Source organism: Xenopus tropicalis, chromosome 5 (genome assembly GCF_000004195.4).
Source record: "Xenopus tropicalis strain Nigerian chromosome 5, UCB_Xtro_10.0, whole genome shotgun sequence".
In the NCBI taxonomy this organism is placed as follows: domain Eukaryota; kingdom Metazoa; phylum Chordata; class Amphibia; order Anura; family Pipidae; genus Xenopus; species Xenopus tropicalis.
Genome location: NC_030681.2, coordinates 36,308,830 through 36,329,974, shown reverse-complemented (window position 1 = coordinate 36,329,974; position 21,145 = coordinate 36,308,830). Strand labels below are relative to the sequence as shown.

Below are 21,145 nucleotides of genomic sequence, written 5' to 3'. Positions count from 1 at the left end.
CTTTCGACTGACTTTATGTATATATATATATATATCCAAACTATAGAAAACACTCACGGCATAGATGTCCAAAAAGTCAATCATTTATTTAATTATACTATCTACGCGGTTCAATCCATATGGGATCATCACGAGGACATATCCTGATGACGATCCCATGTGGATTGAAACACGTAGATAGTATGTTTAAATAAATGATTGACTTTTTGGACATCTATGCCGTGAGTGCTTTCTATAGTTTGGATGGATTTTGTGGGTTATCACCCGGCCGTTGCCCTTTGGACTGGTGAGTGCCGATTTTTGCAAAATTATATATGTACACATATACACACACAAACAAACACTTATATATCTCATTACATGCAGTCAGATAAGCCTTAATGATTAAACTATTTTAGAAAAAAACATTTTTTCATTCATACACTTTACATTACATTTTATTTGTTTCAGTTGTAATTTCATATGCCTGCACATTTAGCACCATAAAATGAACAAGGCACAAAATAGATCAGAATGATTATTTTTCATCAGATAAATTGAATAGGGCGATGTACAAAGCGCAATAATAAGGATACTAAATTGCATCCTTTTATGCATAGAGGGAGATCAAAGGCTGCAGAATAGGCCAAATTTCCACAAGTACTTATAGATAGCGTAGGATGGGAATGCAATATATTTCACATTTAATAACCACCTCAGCTGGGTTGAAAATAAACAGACCAGCAGTCACCAAACTCCTAGCAAATATATCGCCAGTGGATTTTGAAATGTGCTGACAGATATCTGGCTGATTTTTAGACAGATATCAAATGAGCAAGCCATTGCGATGGAGAGTCAGCAGCTTTTGTCAGTCAATGTATGACCATCTAATACATTCGACCATATCTACCAATTCGATACAGTACTCAATGCTGTAGATCTGTGGTTTGCTTCTGAATATAAGTTGAGGATTTAATGTGGCAAATAAGTTTTATTGCCTCCAAAAAAATTGGAATATTAAATAAGAAAGAGGCAAGTCACCTTTGCATGAACTTATTAGAGGCATTTACTAAGCTGCAACTTTTTCAGGTTGGGCTTTTTGTCAAAAACTTGAAAAAGTTGCACCTTTCAGGGCTTTATTATTATGCGACAAAACTGGGACATTTCTGAATCAGGAAATAATATTCCAGCTCAAACCTGTTGAGATCATGTAGAATTGATGTAGCTTTCCACTGGCGACTTCTGCTGTTGCCACTGAAAAGCCTTTTCGGAGAGCTTGCTCCGTTGGTTCTTAAAAGTCAGAGAAGGAAGGCAAATAATGAAAAAACTTTAACAAATAAAACATGAAGACCATGGAACAACTAAATTACAGTTTAGTGTGTAATGCTAGCTAAAACTAGAAAACTGCATGAAGTTTAATGGGCAATTAACTATTACACTAACATTTTTATCTATATTCTCTACTTTTTTAGAAAAGAAGACAAAGACATTCAACCAAATTATTTGAAGTTAAACAGTATGTCTACAGATAACAAGTTTAGCAAGGTGGTAACAACTGTAAAGTCTAAAGGTGAGCCCTTACCTGTTGGTGACTGGGAATATCAATGCTGTGAAGTTGAGCTCTGTCAACTTTGTATGTGCATGAGCCTTACTGACATTATATTAAGAATAAATTAAGGGGACCAAGCTGCTTTGGCTATCCTGTGTAGGGCATTTTCTTGTCTATTTAGGTTCTTACAGAATTTAAAGGGGACCTGTCACCCAGACATAAAAAGGTGTATAATGAAAGCCCTTTTCAAATTAAACAAGATACCCAAAATCATAGTTTATTACCACATCCAAACCCATTATAAATACATTTAAAAATCCCAGCTGTCAATCATATATTGCCTGCCCCGCCTCTATGCCTTAGACATTGAGGTGGGGCACAGAGTTACTTTCACTTTCAGTTCAGAACTTTTTAGATGTTGCTGCCCTCCTCACATTCCCCCTCCCTCCGCACCATGTAATTTTGTAACCAGTACATGGGCATGGGTATCAGGTCCCCCCCATACTGGCACAGAAACAAGATTTTGGCAGCATGCAATGCCTGCTTTGATAACAGTGTCCACAAAATGATGCCGGCCTGCTTGCTGCAATTGTGAATTCCAAGGCTGAAGAAAATAAGATTAAAATAATATATATAGTGTAAGTAAAGTTATTTTGCTTGACAAACACAATAGAAAACAATTTGGAATTATTTCTTAAGGTAACAGATCCACTTTAAAGGTGTATTAAAGTATACAATAATTCTCAACACTAAGGGGCCCATTTACTTACTCACGAACGGAATGCGTCCGCTTGTGTTTTTTTCGTAATGATCGGTATTTTGTGATTTTTTTGGAAAATTATCGCGACTTTTTCGTTACCAATATGATTTTTGCGGAAAAACGCGAGTTTTTCGTAGCCATTCTGAAAGTTGCGATTTTTTCGTAGCGTTAAAACTTGCGCAAAAAGTTGCGATTTTTTCGTAGTGTTAAAACTTGCGCAAAACGTTGCGCCTTTTAAGTTTTAACGCTACGAAAAAAGCGCAACTTTTCGCGCAAGTTTTAACGCTACGAAAAAATTGCAACTTTCGGAATGGCTACGAAAAACTCGCGTTTTTTCACGCAAATCGTATTGGTAACGAAAAAGTCGCGATAATTTCCGAAAAGTCGTAAAGGCGCCGAAAAAATCGCAAAAAATACGAAAAAGTCGCAAAACGTTCGTTTCCAATCCGAATTTTTTCCATTCGGACTCGGATTCGACCCATAGTAAATGTGCCCCTAAGGGGCAGATTTATCAAAACATGAGTTTTAATCCCGAATGGGAAAAATTTGGATTGGAAACGAAAATTTCTGAAGATCGCAAATATCACGAAAATGCTTACGAAAAAATCGTATTAGTCACAATAATATCGTATTGGCAATCCGAAAGTCACAAAATTTTCATACCAAACAAATGTAAACAACGGCAAAACTGATCCGATTTTTTTGCGCTAAAAATCCGAAAAAGTCGCGCAAGGTATGAAAAAGTTGCGGAAAATATGATTGGATCGATCAAACACTTGGAGCGTTCGTGGATAAGTAAATGTGCCCCTTAGGGGGGAGGGTTAATCAACGTTCAAATTATGGTTCAAAAACTCAAATAGCTGGTATTTATTAAGTGCAGAAAACCCATAAAAAGTTTTCCATCTAAAAGCTTGCGAGTTTGTATAGATTTGTCCTAGGCAAAGTCAAGCCATATTTTTAATTCGAGGTATTCAAGTTTTTTATTTGAACGAGTTTCATTATTAATAAATAAGCAAGCATTTGATATGTGAGTTTATCCACTTTGGGCTAATGCCACACAAAGTCGAAAAACTATTGCAGAGAATACGCTTAAAACTCCTCCTACCTGTGCCTGCAGCCGAATGAATTAAATATGCTCAGGTGCAGGCACATGTAGCCGATATCAGCATAAAAAAGCAAGAAAAATGCAAAGTCTTTTGTTTTATTGCGGCTATCGGCTACATGTGCCTGCACTTATTAATCTCATCATAAAAAGCAATCAAATTGGTCTGACATTACCTGTCCTTCATAAAGCCATGCTGATAACTGCTCATAATGCCATTTTCCAGGACATCATTTTTAATGTGATCCCTTAATAAGCCATCAGATAACTTGCCCACCACTGATGTCAAACTTACTAGCCTATTATTGCCAGGCTGAGATTGTAATCCCTTTTTAAATATTGGAATGACATCAGCTTTCCTCCAATCGAAAGGTACCATACCGGTTGAAAAAGTCTGAGAATATCAGAAACAGAGGCCATTGTTAAACTGGACCTAGCTCTTTCAGTACCCGAGGGTGTATTCCATCTGATCTCTGAGCCTGTTGATGCTGGTCTCAAAGCCAGATGAGATACTGCTGTGCCTGCTGACGCAGGGAAAACCCTGGAGCTACTGCCACCTCCTGACCAGGTGGTAGCTCTATGGTTCCCTTGCGTCAATAGGCACTGTAAGGACTGAGTGGCACTGAACACAACTATATGGAAAGAGCATATTTTGATGCAAGTACCTTTATTGAAAGTGGTTTTACGTGCAAGTGACTGTGGGGCAATTGCAGGGACTGCAACTGCACTTGTGGATGTAAACCAGCCAGATATTATTTTAGTCCTGATTAGGTCTGTTGTTGCCTGACATTTATACTTAAATGAATTTTTCATAACTTTCTCTACTGATTCTTGTTTTTCAGCTTTTTGGGGTGAATCAGAGGACAGCAGTTCAGATATAGAAGCCATGTTAAGGCCAAAAACAGAAAGTGCAGATGATTTTGATGAACTCTTTGACTAGAATGCAATTTCTTGAATATTGCTGTTACTTTTTTAAATGATGTGTTATTGGTATGTCAGACAAAAACAGCAATTAAAAGAAGGTATAATGTAATAAAATCTGACCTGTCTGCAGTGTTATCACACAAGTGTAAACTTTACCATATTATGATTGAGTTATATTTAACTTTTCCCTGTTATTTTTGAATTGATTACCAATTTAATTAGCAGATTGCTTTCTGTTTATAACTGATCAGTACTTGTGTTAAAAAATTTGGCCCAGTAACTCATCACTTGGATGCCAATTTATACAAATTCAAGGTCAACAACAAAAAAAAGCTGACAAATTGTGAGCAACTTTTCACTACCTTGTTAAAAGTGACATTAGCACCAACAAAATTAAAATGTTTTAAAGTAATTGAAATATAATGTACTCTTGCCCTGCACTGATACAACTGGTGTGTTTGCTTCATAAAGACTATTATAGTTCAAATAAATAAGCTGTTGTGTAACTGTGTTGGTAATTATGTTTAAAAGAGAGATCCAACAAATCCAGGATTCAGTTCCTGAACCCTTTACGTCAGTGATCCCCAACCAGTGCCTTTTAAGCAACATGTTGCTCACCGCCCCCTTTGATGTTGCTCCCAGTGTCCTCAAAGTATGAGCCCATTTTTAAATTTCTGGCTTGGAGACAAGTTTTGGAAGCACAGAGACACAGTTTACTCCAAGCAGAACCTTTTGCAGGCCAACAGTCCACCTGGGGCTACCAAATAGCCAATCACAGCCCTTATTTGGCATCCCCAAAGAACTTTTTGATGCTTGTGTGGCTCACCAACACTTTTTACATCTGTGTGTGGCTAATGTGTTAAAAATGTTGGGGATCCCTGCTTTACGTCATTAGCTTTGGACAATTTAGCATTACATTTTTTGTTCACGGATGATGCTATTTAACATATATTAGAATCTACAAATGAGGGTTCAGACTGAATTTGTTATTTGGTCACATTACTTGTGGAGGATTCGGTATTTATTCGAAACCAAAAATTATTAATTATTTTACTGTAGGGTAGGTCTGGACTGGGATTCAGAATAGGCCCTGACATTTCAAGAGGCCAAAACAGCCCTCTACCAGTCCACTAAATAGTAACCATCTATGGCAGTGCTGTCCAGATGGTGGCAGTATAGCGCAAGCAGAGTATGGCACACACAGGCAGTATTCTGCCTGCCCTATGCTTCCTGAGTGTGCCATACTCTGCCTGCCCTATACTGCCTGTGTTTGCCATACTCTGCCTGCTGTGTGCTGCCTGTGGGAGGTGAACCAGGCAGGGGTTTGTTCTGGGAGTTTGTTAGCATTTGGAAATAGTTATTTCTTGGTCCCTAAGATGTGTAATTATATGCCGGGGGTTGCTGTGCTATTTACAAGGGAGGATGAGGCATATGGATTTACGGGTATGTCTTAATTTGACATACTATATTTCTTTCACATATGAATGAAGGGTGATATCCCTACAGTGAGCACCAACTATTTGGGCTTTTGCTGTGCTACCACCATTAATGTGGTTTTGGTCTTAAAAGCTCCTGTGATAACACGGGTTTGGTTTGAAGAAAACGAGGAGTGGTCAAAACTGGCTTCCATTATCTGCCCTCCGCCATGTAAGCCAGAAAAATTCTGGCCCTGGTACCACAGAAGTTGGACAGCACTGATCTATTGCATCTTACAGCAGCCCCTCTGGCATTTTCCAGAATTCACAGATTGCTAGTCTGGGCCTGCTGGAACCTCTTATGGGTATACCACTTTCTGGTCTGTAGACCAACTTTGCATATGAAGAAGGAATCTGCCTTCTTTACATGCCACAGTGCCATGTAAAGCCAATTTTCGGGGAAATGTTGTAAAATTTAAATTTAAATTTAGGGAAATGTATTGTGCATTATACAGTATATTGCTGGGACCACAAAAATGGTGGAAAATGATGGAAAAATTAAAATCAGGGTATGTAAAATTAAGGTTTCACTGTACTTAAAATAAGTTAATTGATGTGACCTGATAAATATGCAAGCAATCTTTTTTTCTGTTTTTACATATAATGAATTTGCCCTGTGATAAATGTGACACATAAAAGAGACATATACACTCTTTTTAACACTGGTGCAAAAAATAGGGCTTGTGCAGAATATATTTTAGCCTGTTGGTTTAATTAGGAAATATCTATGGTTTGTTATTTGTTGCTCAAAACAAGGAAAAAGTTGAAAATGAAACTAAAGCTTCCTTCAAAAGTCAAACAAACCATCAGTCCAAGCCTCTATATAAATAAAACACACAGCTACAGCCTGTTATGTTCTTAGATGAAGACTACCTTATTTTACAGAGGCTTTTCAATGGACTGTTGGTTTGTGTTTCTTTTCTTATTATTGGGATCGGGAAGTAGAATGTGGCTTTAGTTTCATTTTCAAATTGTACCCTGCTTAGTGGAAAAATAGCAAAAACTATAGATATTTCCTAAGAAAAGTATGTTCAGTATAAGCCCTGTTCACTGAACCAATGTTGAAAATGGGGTGTAATATGGATCCAGGGTATCGGGCAGGTAGGACAACATTTCGTCTGCCAATGCACAACGTCAGGGGTCATCTTCACCAATTTTGGACCCCCTCCGTCTCCCGATGCTTATGAGGATCCGATTAAACACTGCATATTTGCAATGAGTATTCAATGACATCACCGCCCATGATATCCCGGCACAGCAGAGGTCTGTAATGACAGCTCTGAGGCAGCCATACTACCTTCTATACACCTTCTATACTCTCTGTCTGGCTGTGAGCTGATTGGTGGGTGAGCATACCTGGCTGACGTGTGTGATTATGTATGTTCATCTTTATCAAGAAGATAAAAGGGCTCTTTTATTACAGTTATAGGCACAGCAAACAAAATTTTGTAGTAGTATTGATAAACTAACAGAGTTTGTTTATAGGGGGGTTTAAAAATGTACAAAATTACAGAAAGAGCTGATAATCAATTAGATTAAGATCAGAGCTTTCTGCAGGTCAGTCAAATGCTTCCACTTCCATCTCCGCAACTCTTACTACTCCCTCCTATACTATCACTATTGATGGCACGCTCATTACCCCATCACCCCTGGCACATTGTTTTGGGGGTGATGTTTGCCTCCTCTCTCTTCTTCTCTGACAATATTAAAGGAGAAGGAAAATCATTTTGGCATTTTACTGCCAATAGCTTCACCACATTAGTGCCACCTAGAACAATATATTTATTCTGCAGAAAGCATTACCGAACAACATGTTTATAAAAAAGGATACAAGAAATCCTTTGTTTCTTTTGATAGAGGACTCAGTGTACATTTGGAATGCAATCCCTGATTTCCTCCAGAGAGACTACCTTTTGGAGCATTTACACAAAACCTGATCTGGGAACTAGCACTTATATAGCAGTATCACCCGCTGTAACCTGCAGCACTTTTATCCTCATATTTGTGTCTGTAACTTACCCTCCCATTTAGATTGTAAGCTCTATGGGACAGGGGCCGCTACCTCGTCTCTGAACTTAATACAACCATACCTTGTATTTATAATACTTTGTATTTATCTGTTATTGTAATAACCCTGTTTGTTCTACTGTACAGTTCTATGTATATAAGTAGCGCTTTATAAATAAAAATATATGTACATACACATACCTCCCAACCCGATTTTGCCACCCAGTCCCACAGTCCCGGATAGCGCGGATCTGTCCCGCTTTCTAAAGTTCTCTGCTCCCGTGACGTCACACTCACGTCTCTCGATAGCACCGCAGCTTCTGCACCGCTCAGTTCAGTTCTAACATTTCGGCATTCACAGTGCAGAAGCTGCGGTGCTCCCAAGAGACGTGCGTGTGACGTCACGAGGAGAAGAAGAAGAGCCGGGGGGGGCGCAGCCATAGGAAGCGGGCGGGTGGTGGTAGGAGCAGGGGGACCCGCAGGAAGCAGGGGGATGCTGGGGAGGACACTGGAGGAAGGTAAGGGGCAGCTGGGGGATGCTGGGGAGGACATTTCGGGGTAGCTGAAGGATGTTGGGGAGGACGCTGGGAGGAGCTGGAGGAAGGTAAGGGGCAGCTGGGGGACCCTGGGGAGGACGTTTAGGGGGAGCTGAAGGATGTTGGGGAGGATGCTGGGAGGAGCTGGAGGAAGGTAAGGGGCAGCTGGGGGACCCTGGGGAGAACGTTTAGGGGGAGCTGAAGGATGTTGGGGAGGATGCTGGGGAGAGCTGGAGGATGTTGAGTGGATGCTGTGGGGAGCTGGAGGATGTTGAGTGGATGCTGTGGGGAGCTGGAGGATGTTGGGTGGATGCTGGGGGGAGCTGAAGGATGTTGGGGAGGACGCTGGGGGGAGCTAGAGGATGTTGGGAGGATGCTGGGGGAGCTGAAGGATGTTGGGGAGGACGCTGGGGGGAGCTAGAGGATGTTGGGTGGATGCTGGGTGGAGCTGGAGGATGTTGGGTGGCCATAAAGTGGGCGTGGCCTAAAAATTTTGCAGGAAGATATTTTTGTCCCTCCTTCTGCTTTTCAAATGTTGGGAGGTATGCATACAAAAGTGTGTGCTGCTTGTATGATCCCCTGGGTATTGGTTGGTTCATTGATTGGACAGCTCTGAAAATTCCATCTGACAATGTAACATATGCTGTATTGTACATCACACAAGTCTGAGAAGAAAAGACTGTATTAATGAAAACAGGTATCTGCCCCTCCGCAGTTGGTCATTTTTATAACCCCGTTAATATCCAGCGGTTCAAAACATCTGTGACGATGAAATATATAGGAAGAGGCAAGACCCTTGAGAGAAGGCTGGCCGGGCTTTAATACAGCAGGACACAAAAAAATGCCTTAGTAACACCTAGCCAAAATGGCATCCTTATCACGTCTAAATAACTAAAAAGATATCCCATATACACACAGGTAGGAAGAGATTTTCCCTTATTAAAAATGTCTGCCTGCGGTACAAACAGGATGCCCTTTGGGTCACGTTGACGACGTGCCGGTATTCCCGTAATGCACCGCGGCTTCCTGTTTCTTGCTGCGTAGGTAGTGTGCGCGCTGGCCTGGGAATTTTTAGCTTCTTTTAATCGTGTGCGTGCAGCATGGGAGTCCCGGCGTTTTTCCGCTGGCTGAGCCGCAAATATCCCTCTATAATCGTGCACTCTGTGGAGGAGAAGGTAAGAGAGCTAAAGGTTATTCAGTCGTGAGCCAAAAATCTGCTCCAAGAATTGTATTCGGCTGCCCTTCAGCTGGCTATTACCCTGGCCGCTTACGGACAATGGGCAGCGAGAATAAGTCTGAACAAATAAATATCATTTCCTTTAACGGTGCACGATGGTCAGTTTGCTTAAGAAGATGTAATATTTGATCTAAAAAAGGCCGCTGTTTAGTTATATTAGTGTCTTATTTATATATCCCCGACAGTGGAGTATACAGTCTCTGTGTGCGTAGGTTTCCCCTTGTACTACGGCTTCCCTTCCAAATACATACAGGCGGGTTAATGGGCTCTTGATAAAATTGGATATAATTTGTGTGAATGTGAGAGTGAGCTTAGATGGCAGTAAGGAATGATGAATTGTCCCCGTAGTTCTGCTTAATAAAGGTTCCTATAACATTAACATACATAAACTATATGTTCCATTATTTCAGCAGTTAACTCACCTTTATGTCTTTGGCTGTGAGAGAAACCCTGAGTACCTGCTCCCACAGGGAGTGCATACATACTCCTAGTTGGGATCAAACCAAGGATGCCAGAGCTGCCAGGTAGCAATACTAACTACTGCACCACGGTCCTGCCTAGGGTTGGGCGATATACCGTTTAATACCGAATACCGGTGTTTTTTTTTTTTTTTAAACTATATTCATTTTTCAGATACCGCAATACCGGGGTGTCAGGGTACTCACCCGTGCGGCCCGGTCTCGCGCGCCTCCTTGCGTGCGCACGTACATGTCAAAGCGTGCACGTCCGCAACGCGCTGATGGCGCCAGTTCTGCGCATGCGTGGGGGGTATTTAAAGCTATCAAACGCCTCCTCCTGTGCTATGTTGTCTGTGGCCTTGCCTGGGAAACTAAGCCTGCCTGATTTACCTTACGACTTTCTGTTGCCGATCCTTCGCTTGCCTGACTCTGATTTTCAATACTGCAGTAATTATTCTCTAATTTGTTAGGAAATGGGGTTAACACCTAATCATGCATGGAAAAAAAAAAATACAGTCAAATACCGTGACACCGATATAATTTTGAAAAATACCGTGATATAAATTTTTGGTCATCACGCTCATGCTCTAGTCCTGCCCATATTGCATATCTAAGGGCTGTTATTCCTTTTTTTTTTACGGGAAATAACATACTCCAGTTTAAATAAGTTAACTGCATTAAGTACTTAGGTAAAAGTAAACTGTTGCCAGATACCACTCACGGCTAACTACACAGATGAAAACATTTCTCATACGAAATAAACCGTTTAAATTAAGAAATAGCAAATATACTATTTAAGGCCAGTCTTCATCTTCAGTCATGCAGTCCAAAGTATTGCAAACTATTCTGTATAGAATACTTAGGTTTGGGATGAGCTGAAATCTACTAGAGACCTCCCCTGCTAAACTGAAGGGCATCTTGTATCATCACAATTTATTTATATAGCGCCAGCAATTTTAACAGCGCTTTACATTGATTTATAAAGAGAGGTCTTACAATAATTTAACAAACATGGGTTATAAAGTAAAAAAACTTATAACTTACAGGCACTTACAATCTAAAGGTATTATATGGTCCATTATTAGTATTAGTCCATTAGTAGTCTTTAGGGCTCTGGCACACGGGGAGATTACTCGCCCGCGACAAATCTCCTGTGTCTTGGGGGACTAATCTCCCCGAAATGCCATCCCACGCGTGAAAATGTAAATCGCCGGTGGGATGGCATACGCGGCGGCGCGCTTTCAGTGAAATCGCGCAAGTTTCCTCTTGAGGCAGCTTGTGCGATTTCAGTGAAATCCGGGGAGATTAGTCCCCCACGAACAGGGAGTTTTGTCACTGCCGACTAATCTCCACGTGTGCCAGAGCCCTTAAGGGGTGTGTTTAATAAGATAGGTGATACATATTTGAACAGCTGATTGGTTGCTACAGGCAACATCACAGGTGGTATTTATCTCCAATCTTGGTAAACACGCCCCTTGGTTTTAAGTAGTTGTCTGATCTACTAGGGAATGGATTTAGAAAGCATGGTTAAAGGGAAAGTAAAAAATCTATTCTACCCTGCTCCAATAATTGCCCTATCCTTACCAGTGTTTATTATTTTAAATGCTTTATTAGAAAATACCTTGTAAAAACGTTGCATCCGGCCATTTCAAATATGGCGATACGGTGATCCAGAAGATGCAGAATCCACTATGCGACGATCCACATCTCCTCCTAGCCAGACTCCTTCCTATATAGAAGGAAGGCTAGGATCGATCAATCGATCGTTGCATAGTGGATTCTGCATCTTCTGGATCGCCATATTTGAACTGACTGGATGTAAGGTTTTTACAAGGTATTTTCTAATAAAGCATTTAAAATAATAAACGCTAGAAAGGATAGGGCAATTATTGCCACTAGTGCTAAACACACCAGTTTAGCCAGCTTCTACCTCCAAGCGGATATTAACTGGCTCGAATGTGATCTGCTTTTCACTTCATGCACTGAACATTTTCTAACTAGTGAGAAGGATCACTAGATAGATCCATAAGATGTTGTGCATTATTCAGTAAAGGTGACTACTGTATGAGATACATGGTTCTCCAGGGTGCCAACTGTTTGCTGGTTTCTGGCTTTTGTGCTCACAAGGAGCAGAAGCTGGACCTATCAGCGTGTTCTCTGCCAGTGGAGAAATGTAAGGGCTCTGGCACATGGGCAGATTAGTCGCCCGCGGCAAAACTCCCTGTTCGCGGGCGACTAATCTCCCCGAGTTGCCATCCCACCGGCAAACATGTAAGTCGCCAGCGGGATGGCAGATCCGGTGGCGCGATTTAGTGCAAATCGCCGAAAAAGACTCACGAGGCTTTTTCGCCGATTTCCCGAAATAGCCCCGCCGCGTCTGCCATCCCACCGGCGACTTACATGTTCGCCGGTGGGATGGCAGGGGGAAGGCAACTCGGGGAGATTAGTCGCCCGCGAACAGGGAGTTTTGCCGCGGGCGACTAATCTCCTCGTTTGCCAGAGCCCTAATGTGTGGCAGGGACCTAAGAGACAGGAAGTGGAAGCGCCTGTTCTTAAATAAACATTAATATTAAATTGGAGTGGTCTCATTTAACATGTACATTCAAATGGGAAAAATTCTCTTTCACTATTTAGTAAACTTAAGAGAATATTTTCTGTCAGCGAAATAAAAAGATCTAAGATGAAGGCACACTGATGTACGGTGCACTTTTTTTCCCTGCATGCGTTTTTGTTGACAGGCAGAGATAAATCAAATTCACCTCTGTGTGTAGCTGTACTGACAGGCACAGCATTAGCCTGAGTGCAGCTACACACAGCGAAAAATCATCCTGAAAATGCGTGCTTTCACTTTTTACAGGCCAATCTTTGCTTTGTGTAGCTGCACTCTGGCTGACCCTGTACCTGTCAGTACAGCTACATACAGGAGCATATAGGAGGGGACTGGCTTCTCTCTGTCTGCCTTCAAAGCCCAGATAGAGAGAAGCACATCATTTGCTCAGAGTTCCCCTTAGGTAAAGGGCACACAGAGCATTGGCTCTGCTGCTCTCAGCCTGCATTTTTAGGCACTCCCTTCTGCAGCTCCATGCATCTGGACTGACAAGTACAGCTTCTGCCTGAGTGCAGGTACACTGGGTGCCTGCTTTCATGTATTTCGGGCCCATGTTCACTCCTCTCCATGTTCTGCACTTATTCGGAAGCTGTGCCTGTTAGTGCAGCCACAATGTGTGCCCTTGCCCTTAAGCTAATTTAAGTTGTTAAGTTGTCAATCTGCTAGGAGGAGACCAAACCGCAAAGAACAATAGACACTATAGCTATTAAAGAAAATAAAAATCCTGTGCAAGGCATGCTGAATTCCTTGCCCTGAAAAACATGGAAACACTTTATTGACACTATGGCGTTGCTACCTTGCTTTACAAATTCTGTGCTCTGTCCATTCTTAGAAACACAAACTTTAGGGAGTTTATAATATTGCCATAAAGTTTACTGCAGATACTCAAGGCCAAATGTCAGTTTGAGTGCAGATACATTAAAAGGCAGCGGTGAAAAATGCCTATTCAATAGTGAGTCCGGTTACGCATATTTTAATGACATGCTGTTGAGATCTTATTGCTGATGTAAGCAGAGAATTCAAGTGTGCTTGATAGTAAGGGTAAATGTTTGATATTTGAAAAGTACTAGTGGACTGTACATAACACAACTGCTGTCATTATTAGCACTATCATTTTATGTAACTGAAAAGTGCCAGTGTATACATAATACAACTGCTTCTTTATGTGTGGTGCTATTCTCTGTCAAAACATATGTTTATCTGGTTATTGGAATTTTTGACCTCTTGTATTCTTTGTCTGCATGATTACATTGGTAATTAAAATGGCTTCCATGACTTAAAGCAATATGGAGCTGACTTAGTGATAATTCAGTCAACTGTTGGTAATTTAAAGGGAAAGCAAAACAGGTTTATACAGTGCACCTGGATTAATATTTTATTATTTAGGTATCTATACAGTGGGCAGTATTTAGGAGATTGCCTCTAGACCAGGGGTCCCCAATCTTTCTTACCCATGAGCCACAGTCAAATATAAAAAGACTTGGAGAGCAACACAAGCATCATAAAAGTTCACGGAGGTGCCAAATAAGAGCTAAGATTGGCTATTAGGCAGCCTCTATGCACACTATCAGCTTACAGGGGGCTTTATTTGGTAGTAAATCTTGTTTTTATTCAACCAAAACTTGCCCCCAAGTCAGGAATTCAAAAAGAACTACCTGGTTTGGGGGCACTGAGAGCAACCTCAAAGGGGTTGGAGAGCAACATGTTGCTCACAAGCCACTGGTTGGGGATCACTGCTCTAGACCAGTGCTGTCCAACTGGCACCCCCCTCTGTGTGGCCCCCCACCTGTCTGGCTGCTTTGATGGCTTACCTTTGAGTAAGCATTAAATGGTACTGAGATTAACTGGCCCCCCTGCATGGTTCTCACCTCAGATTCAGGCTGTAATCCCTCTGTTTTGTTTAAAAATGTAATCCCCTGTGTTTTTCACACCTGTTAATACCTGCATTGTTCACCCCCTGCAGTGTTCACACCTCAGGCTCAGACTGTAATCACTCCCATTGTTCACTTCTTCACACCTCAGACATAGGTACTGTAGGCAGAGTATGGCACATACAGCCAGCATAGGGCAGGTAGAGTATCGCACACACAGGCAGCATAGGTCAGGGAGGGTATGGAACACACAGGAAGGGTAGTGCAGGCAGAGAATGGCACACACAGTCAGGGTAGGGCAGGCAGAGTATGGCACACACAGGCAGGGTAGGGCAGGCAGAGTATGGCACACAGAGGCAGCATAGGGAAGGCAGAGTATGGCACACACAGGCAAGGTAGGACAGGCAGAGTGCTGCCTGTGTGTGCCATACTCTGCCTGCCTTATGCTGCCTGTGGGAGGTGAACCTGGCAGGGGTTTGTTGTGGGAATTTGTTAGCAGATGGAAATAGCCATTAAATGGTCCCAAAGGTGTGTAATTATGTACTGGGGGTTGCTCTGCTATCCACAGGGGAGGAGGAGGCATATGGAATTTAAGGGTATATCTTAATATGACATAATTCTTTCACACATGAATGATGGTTGATATCCCCACAGTAAGGACCAAGCATTTGGGATTTTGCTGTGCTACCACCATTGTGATAAAATTGGTGTGGTTTGAAGTGGATGTTGTTTCAAAAAGGGGAGTGGTCAAAACTGGCTTCCATTAGCGGCCCTCCACCATGTATGCTAGAGAAATTCCGGCCCTCTGCACCATAGAAGTTGGACAGCACTGCTCTAGACCATACATATTTTTTAAGGCTTGCATTATTGTACTGTTAATAGTTGAGCTTTTTTAAGACCCTATCCTTGGGTGCATACCTCTCAAGTAAGTTATCCTAAATTGAAATTTTGTATGTTTCTACAGTGCCCACTAATGTATCCACACCCAATAAAGTGATACTTTGCCTTGTTTGCAGTTATGAGTATTAATGCGCCCAATATGCTGCCATTACTTTCTTAATGTTTGTATGAAGATGTTTTTGGGATTGAAGCACCCCCAGAATTTGAGTGTATTATCTTGACATGTCTTCTTAGTGTCTGCCCAAACAGGGTGCTCAAATGACTAAAGACAGTGAGGAATAGGTAATAGAAATTCCCAGTGTGCCAGCATCATACCATAGTCAAATCTTGCAAGTGGTTGATGACAGTGGAGGAAGGACTGTGTAGTAGATTCCTTATTATAATTTTGCTTGCGATAGAAATGTTAAACGACCCTTCTATTTATACAGAAACATTTTCTGTAATCTGTATATTGCCGATGGCATCTGGGCAGACAGGCAGCAATCTTAAATTATTAACTTTTTCATATGGAATAATGGCTTCCAGACTGGATGTTATTTGTTCATGTATTTCTGCATGCCATCTAGGAAGAACTGCAGATAGGCACAAATATAAATATCTGAAATAGTACACTAGATCAACCTAATGCCATGCTATTTGTGGACTCAGAATAGAACAGCTACATTGTACATTCCATTCAGCCATGCAAAGCAATTATAGAGGCTCATAGCTGCACTTGCATATGTGCACTCCAAATGGCTGGACAAAGCCGCAACTGCACTGTACGTTATGATCACCGGAACAAAGCAAGCTAGAGATGTGCAGAGCCTCAGCTGCAATGTGAATTTAATTCTTCTAGGCAAACAGTCATGGAAGAGCACATTAACAGCTGCACCGTACATTTCATTTTATCAGAGGGGGGCACTTACAGAGGGGGGCACTTACAGAGGGGGGCACTTACAGAGGGGGGCACTTACAGAGGGGGGCACTTACAGAGGGGGGCACTTACAGAGGGGGGCACTTACAGAGGGGGGCACTTACAGAGGGGGGCACTTACAGAGGGGGGCACTTACAGAGGGGGGCACTTACAGAGGGGGGCACTTACAGAGGGGGGCACTTACAGAGGGGGGCACTTACAGAGGGGGGCACTTACAGAGGGGGGCACTTACAGAGGGGGGCACTTACAGAGGGGGGCACTTACAGAGGGGGGCACTTACAGAGGGGGGCACTTACAGAGGGGGGCACTTACAGAGGGGGGCACTTACAGAGGGGGGCACTTACAGAGGGGGGCACTTACAGAGGGGGGCACTTACAGAGGGGGGCACTTACAGAGGGGGGCACTTACAGAGGGGGGCACTTACAGAGGGGGGCACTTACAGAGGGGGGCACTTACAGAGGGGGGCACTTACAGAGGGGGGCACTTACAGAGGGGGGCACTTACAGAGGGGGGCACTTACTTTTAGAGGTAATTAACTCTGTAATTTTCTCATACTCTGTTCATGCATTATGGACTCATGGATTTTGAAAACTTTGCATGCTCCTTATGCTGGATGAAAAGAATCCAGCATAAACTATTTGGCCCAAGCAGAATCTAGTTTAAAGCCTAAAGTGAGTGGATCTTCTCCCAATATGCTCTAGGGCCAAATAATTGAATTTAAAACGATGTTGTGAATTAGAGCCCATGCAGTCCTCGATCCAACGGAAAAATCAAACCTGCCCAGTTGAGATTTGGCCGATTTTAGGCCAGATGTTGGTCAGGGAGGTTTGTCGTTGGTGCCCATACACGTGCAGTAGTGATGTGCAGTCCAGCCTGATACCCGTGGGACCCGCAGGACGGGCGGGTTCGGACTGGCCCACATATCACCTGCAGGTGGGTTCAACTGAGCTTTTCTGCTCGCCCTCCCTGTCCGCAACCTTACACTGCCGGCAACTCTCTTCCGGCTTCTCTATTTACAGGCGCACACCCGGAAGCCATCCCCTTTTGTCACGTCATTGTGGGGCGGCCACAGGTCTATAAATAAAGGAAGGAAGCCAGCTTGGGTTGGGAGCAGGCAGGTTAGGGTCGTGTGCGGGTCGAGAAAATCTCAACCCGCACATCACTAATGGGCAGATAAGCTGCCAAATTGGTCTAAAGGAACGATATTAGCAACTGAAATCGGCCCATGTATGGCCACCTTAAGAATTTCATGATCTGTGGATCAGACATTGCGTTAAATTGTCTAGGTTAGTGACTTTAAGGGTTAAGATTTGGTTGAGTGCTGTTCAGTGGTATTTGCCCACTTGATCCAAATCCAGGAGCCATTGTATCCCTACTTAAAGGAGACATTTTACATAACATTTGCATTCTGTTAAATTATTCATCCTTTCTCATGATGCCGAAAAAAAACATTTTGAATGCATTTTACTTCCTTAAACTGTCATTATATGAAAGCTGCAGAGACAATTTCTCAGGTCAGTGTTTAGGCTGAAATGAGGGTAGGGAGTGTCTCTTCATTGTCCCACAGGAGGTGGTCACAGCACTGGCTGACAGGCTGAACTCTTCAGGAAAAACTGCTCCCACCTCCCTGGCTGTGTCTCTTTCTGTATTCCTATGCTGCCTAAATATGTAACATTTCTTGGCAAAATAAAAGGGTCAGTGAACCAGCCTCTTTGAAATCTTTCAATACCTGCCATTCTGACTGTCCAGAGGTTAATAGTAAGGCTGCAACATCTCCTTAATCACTTTGATTTCCTTCTACTCCTGTAACCCACTCGCCCCCCTCTCTCAGGAATTTGCTTTGATTCCTGGCTTTTGGGCATGCTCAGTTGATCCAAGCTCAACTAGAAGCGCCCTCCAGTCTAGCAGCCAGTAAAGATATGGCATCGCTGGTTCACATAGAAACTCGGCTCTAGCTGTTTGCTTCAATTTTTTTCTCCTGAGCTCAGCTTTACCTACAGTGCTTAAACAAAGCAGAACTTTTATCAAAGACAGTTGTGCCTGTGTGAGCCTGTATTCTTGATGAAATGTATGCTGAATAAGGGTCTGTGTGTGTGTATGCTGTTTAGGATTTAAATGTAACTGATTATGTATCAGAGGAAAAATGGCCACGGGGAGAAAGCTGCTATTTGCTTTAGGAAAATGTGATGGTGCTGGCAAGCGGAGGGTATATTAAGTACAAATGATGCCATTTGGGTGGGGTAGATGTGCCCAACTGATATACATTGTAGGTAAATTTAGGCTGTACATGTCCTTTAAGCTGGCCATGTACGTACCAATAAAATCCTTGTGTGGGCTATGAATTATTGTCCCAATCATTTTCGTACCAGGACAATCAGTTGTTTAGTCAATTGGCCATGTTTTTGGGATAATGCAAAGCTTGTCTTGATAAATTTCCACAAAACTGCATCTGTGTTTATGCTTTAAAGGGGTTGTTCATTGTTAAGCTAACTTAGTAGCTTATTCTATAGAATTTTTCGATTGGTTTTCCTTTTCTCTTTGTCATAGTTTTTGAATCATTTGCCGTCTTCTTTCCAGCTTTCAAATGGGTCACTGACCCTGGAAGCCAAGAAATCATTGCTCTGTGAGGCTACAATTTTATTGTTTTTGTTACTTTTTATTACTTATCTTTCTATTCAGGCCATCTCCTTTTAATAATCCAGTATTTCATTCAAAACAAAGCCTGGTTGCTAGGGTAATTTGGGCCCTAGCAACCAGATAGCTGGTACATAAAAGGTAGATAATTAAAAAAACCACAAATAAGAATTTGCTATTGGTCTTCATTTATCTTAGAATAGCACTTTCTACATCATAAAAGTTTACAACCCCTTTAATTGTAGATGCAAACAGAATTAGGAAATAATATGTGAAGGGACAGTATTTTTTTTATTTATTAAAAAAAAAAGACATTTTGCTTTTTTTGCCATTGTAAAGCACTAATTTGAAAGTTGGGCTTCTTCACTCAACATCCTAAAGGTGGATATACACGGGCCGATTCTGACTGCTGATATTGCTCCCTTAGACTGATTCGGAGCTTATTGGACTGGTTTGATATTTTGTAGGGTCGGGAACGCATCAGCTTGTTGACGCAGTCCCCAAACCGGCGGATGCCCATACCCGCCGTTCTAATTCGATCTTTTGGCCCCATTGCCAAAAGTACAGCTTCCGCTTGAATGCAGGTACGCAGAGCGTAGGTCAGTTCATAAATGCCTGCTTCTTCATTTTTCAGCCCAACCTCTGCTTTGTGTACCTTCACTTAGGCAGAGGCACTACTTTTCAGTGCAGATACACAGGTACAGGGAGCTGATCTGCTTCTCTGCGTCTTTTTCTGCAAGCTGAGAGAAGCCCATAGCCTTATGACTATAACACAGAGATTTGTAGCCATTAGTAAAAAAAATGGTTACTGCTGGATGCAAAGCTCGCTGAAGATGTCTTGCAGCAGAGTAATATATATTTTAGTTGCGGTGATCTGGCTTAATCGTGGGAGATTGCAACTAACATTGGTGATCCCAATGTTAGTCTACGGGGAGGTTTGTAGCCAGTGGTATTGATTTCTTTTAAAAGTGAATAAAAGTGTATAAAAGTAATAATATAATGCACTGTTGCCCTGCATTGCTACAACTGGTGTGTTTGCCTCAGAAAGACTACTATATTTTATATAAGTAAGCTGCTGTGTAGCCATGGAGGCAGCCATTCAAAGGAGAAAAGGCACAGGTTACTTAGGAGATAACAGATAAACCCCCATTATATGGGGCTTATCTACTAGTTATCTGCTATATAACCTGTGCCTTTTCTCCTTTTTTCCAGCTTGAATGGCTGCCCCCATGGCTACACAGCAGGGTATTTATACTGTAGCTTTTCTGTAGCAAAAACACAATTTTTTTGCAGAGCAACAGCACATTATATTTTTATTACTTTAAAACACTTTAATTTTTTGATGTTACTGTTCCTTTAACTCATCTCCCCATGTTTCATTGCCCTTAAGCAGCTCATTATCAGAGGCTTCTCAGTGGAAATTTAATTACTTTACTCTATTGCTCTTCAGAATCCTTAAGTAGACAATAAATGCTAAAGTGAAACTATCTTCATATTTTTGTTAAGTACCAGAAATAACAAAAAACAGTAAAAGTATGTTCAGCACATGCCCTATTCATTTAGCTCCCATTGAAATGAGATATATACTGTCACTTCAGATATTGGCAGGCCCCTTTACCTCTTAAATAATTAGGAATTTGTGCTTTTGTAACATTTTGCTTGAAAGCAAATATGTACATAAAACAGTGACACGTTCAAAAGTTTGTAACACATTAGAACCCCCATTTTACGTTTTTCAGGGGACCATGAAAAAATGTAAAATCATGGAAATGTGTTAGAGACACATAAATATAAGCTATTTAAAGGTAATAACCGGAAGCATTTTTTATTTGCAACTGACACCCCATTTCTACATGACACTGACATAGAGGCACCCCTTCACCCCCCCCTCCACCCAAAGAGCATTCAGCACTGACACCCCATTGCTACATGACACTGACTCAGAGACACCCTATAACATTGACTTCAAAATGTATATCCATAACTCAGCACTGTATTGTTCCTAAAACAAAAATCTGTACCATTTTAAAGAAAAGCCGTAACTTGTACCTTAAATGAAGGACTGGTGTTTCTGTTGCACAGTCATAAATTCCCCCCTGCTTGTGCAACTCGCAAAATTTTCTGAGCTCCCGGATAGGTGCGCATGCGCAGTGTGTATTATGAGGCGAAAGTGGTGACGCTGACCTTCA

General features: G+C 41.9%; 2 protein-coding genes across 4 annotated transcripts in view; both read left to right on the top strand.

The window, feature by feature from the left end:
• The window catches only part of kiz (kizuna centrosomal protein), a 56,764-nt gene extending 51,944 nt beyond the window's left edge, over positions 1-4,820 (top strand). For all 3 annotated transcript variants that reach the window (XM_002939435.4, XM_002939434.5, XM_012963824.2), the window contains 2 exons: positions 1,452-1,549; positions 4,233-4,820. In XM_002939435.4, coding sequence (XP_002939481.1) covers positions 1,452-1,549; positions 4,233-4,330 — 196 coding nt within the window. In that variant the 3' untranslated portion in view covers positions 4,331-4,820. The remainder of the gene's footprint in view (positions 1-1,451; positions 1,550-4,232) is intronic.
• A 4,495-nt stretch (positions 4,821-9,315) lies between these two features.
• xrn2 (5'-3' exoribonuclease 2) overlaps positions 9,316-21,145 on the top strand; it is a 59,193-nt gene continuing 47,363 nt past the window's right edge. The window contains exon 1 of the mRNA XM_002939433.5: positions 9,316-9,507. Within this exon, the coding sequence (XP_002939479.1) occupies positions 9,433-9,507 (75 nt within the window). The 5' untranslated portion in view covers positions 9,316-9,432. The remainder of the gene's footprint in view (positions 9,508-21,145) is intronic.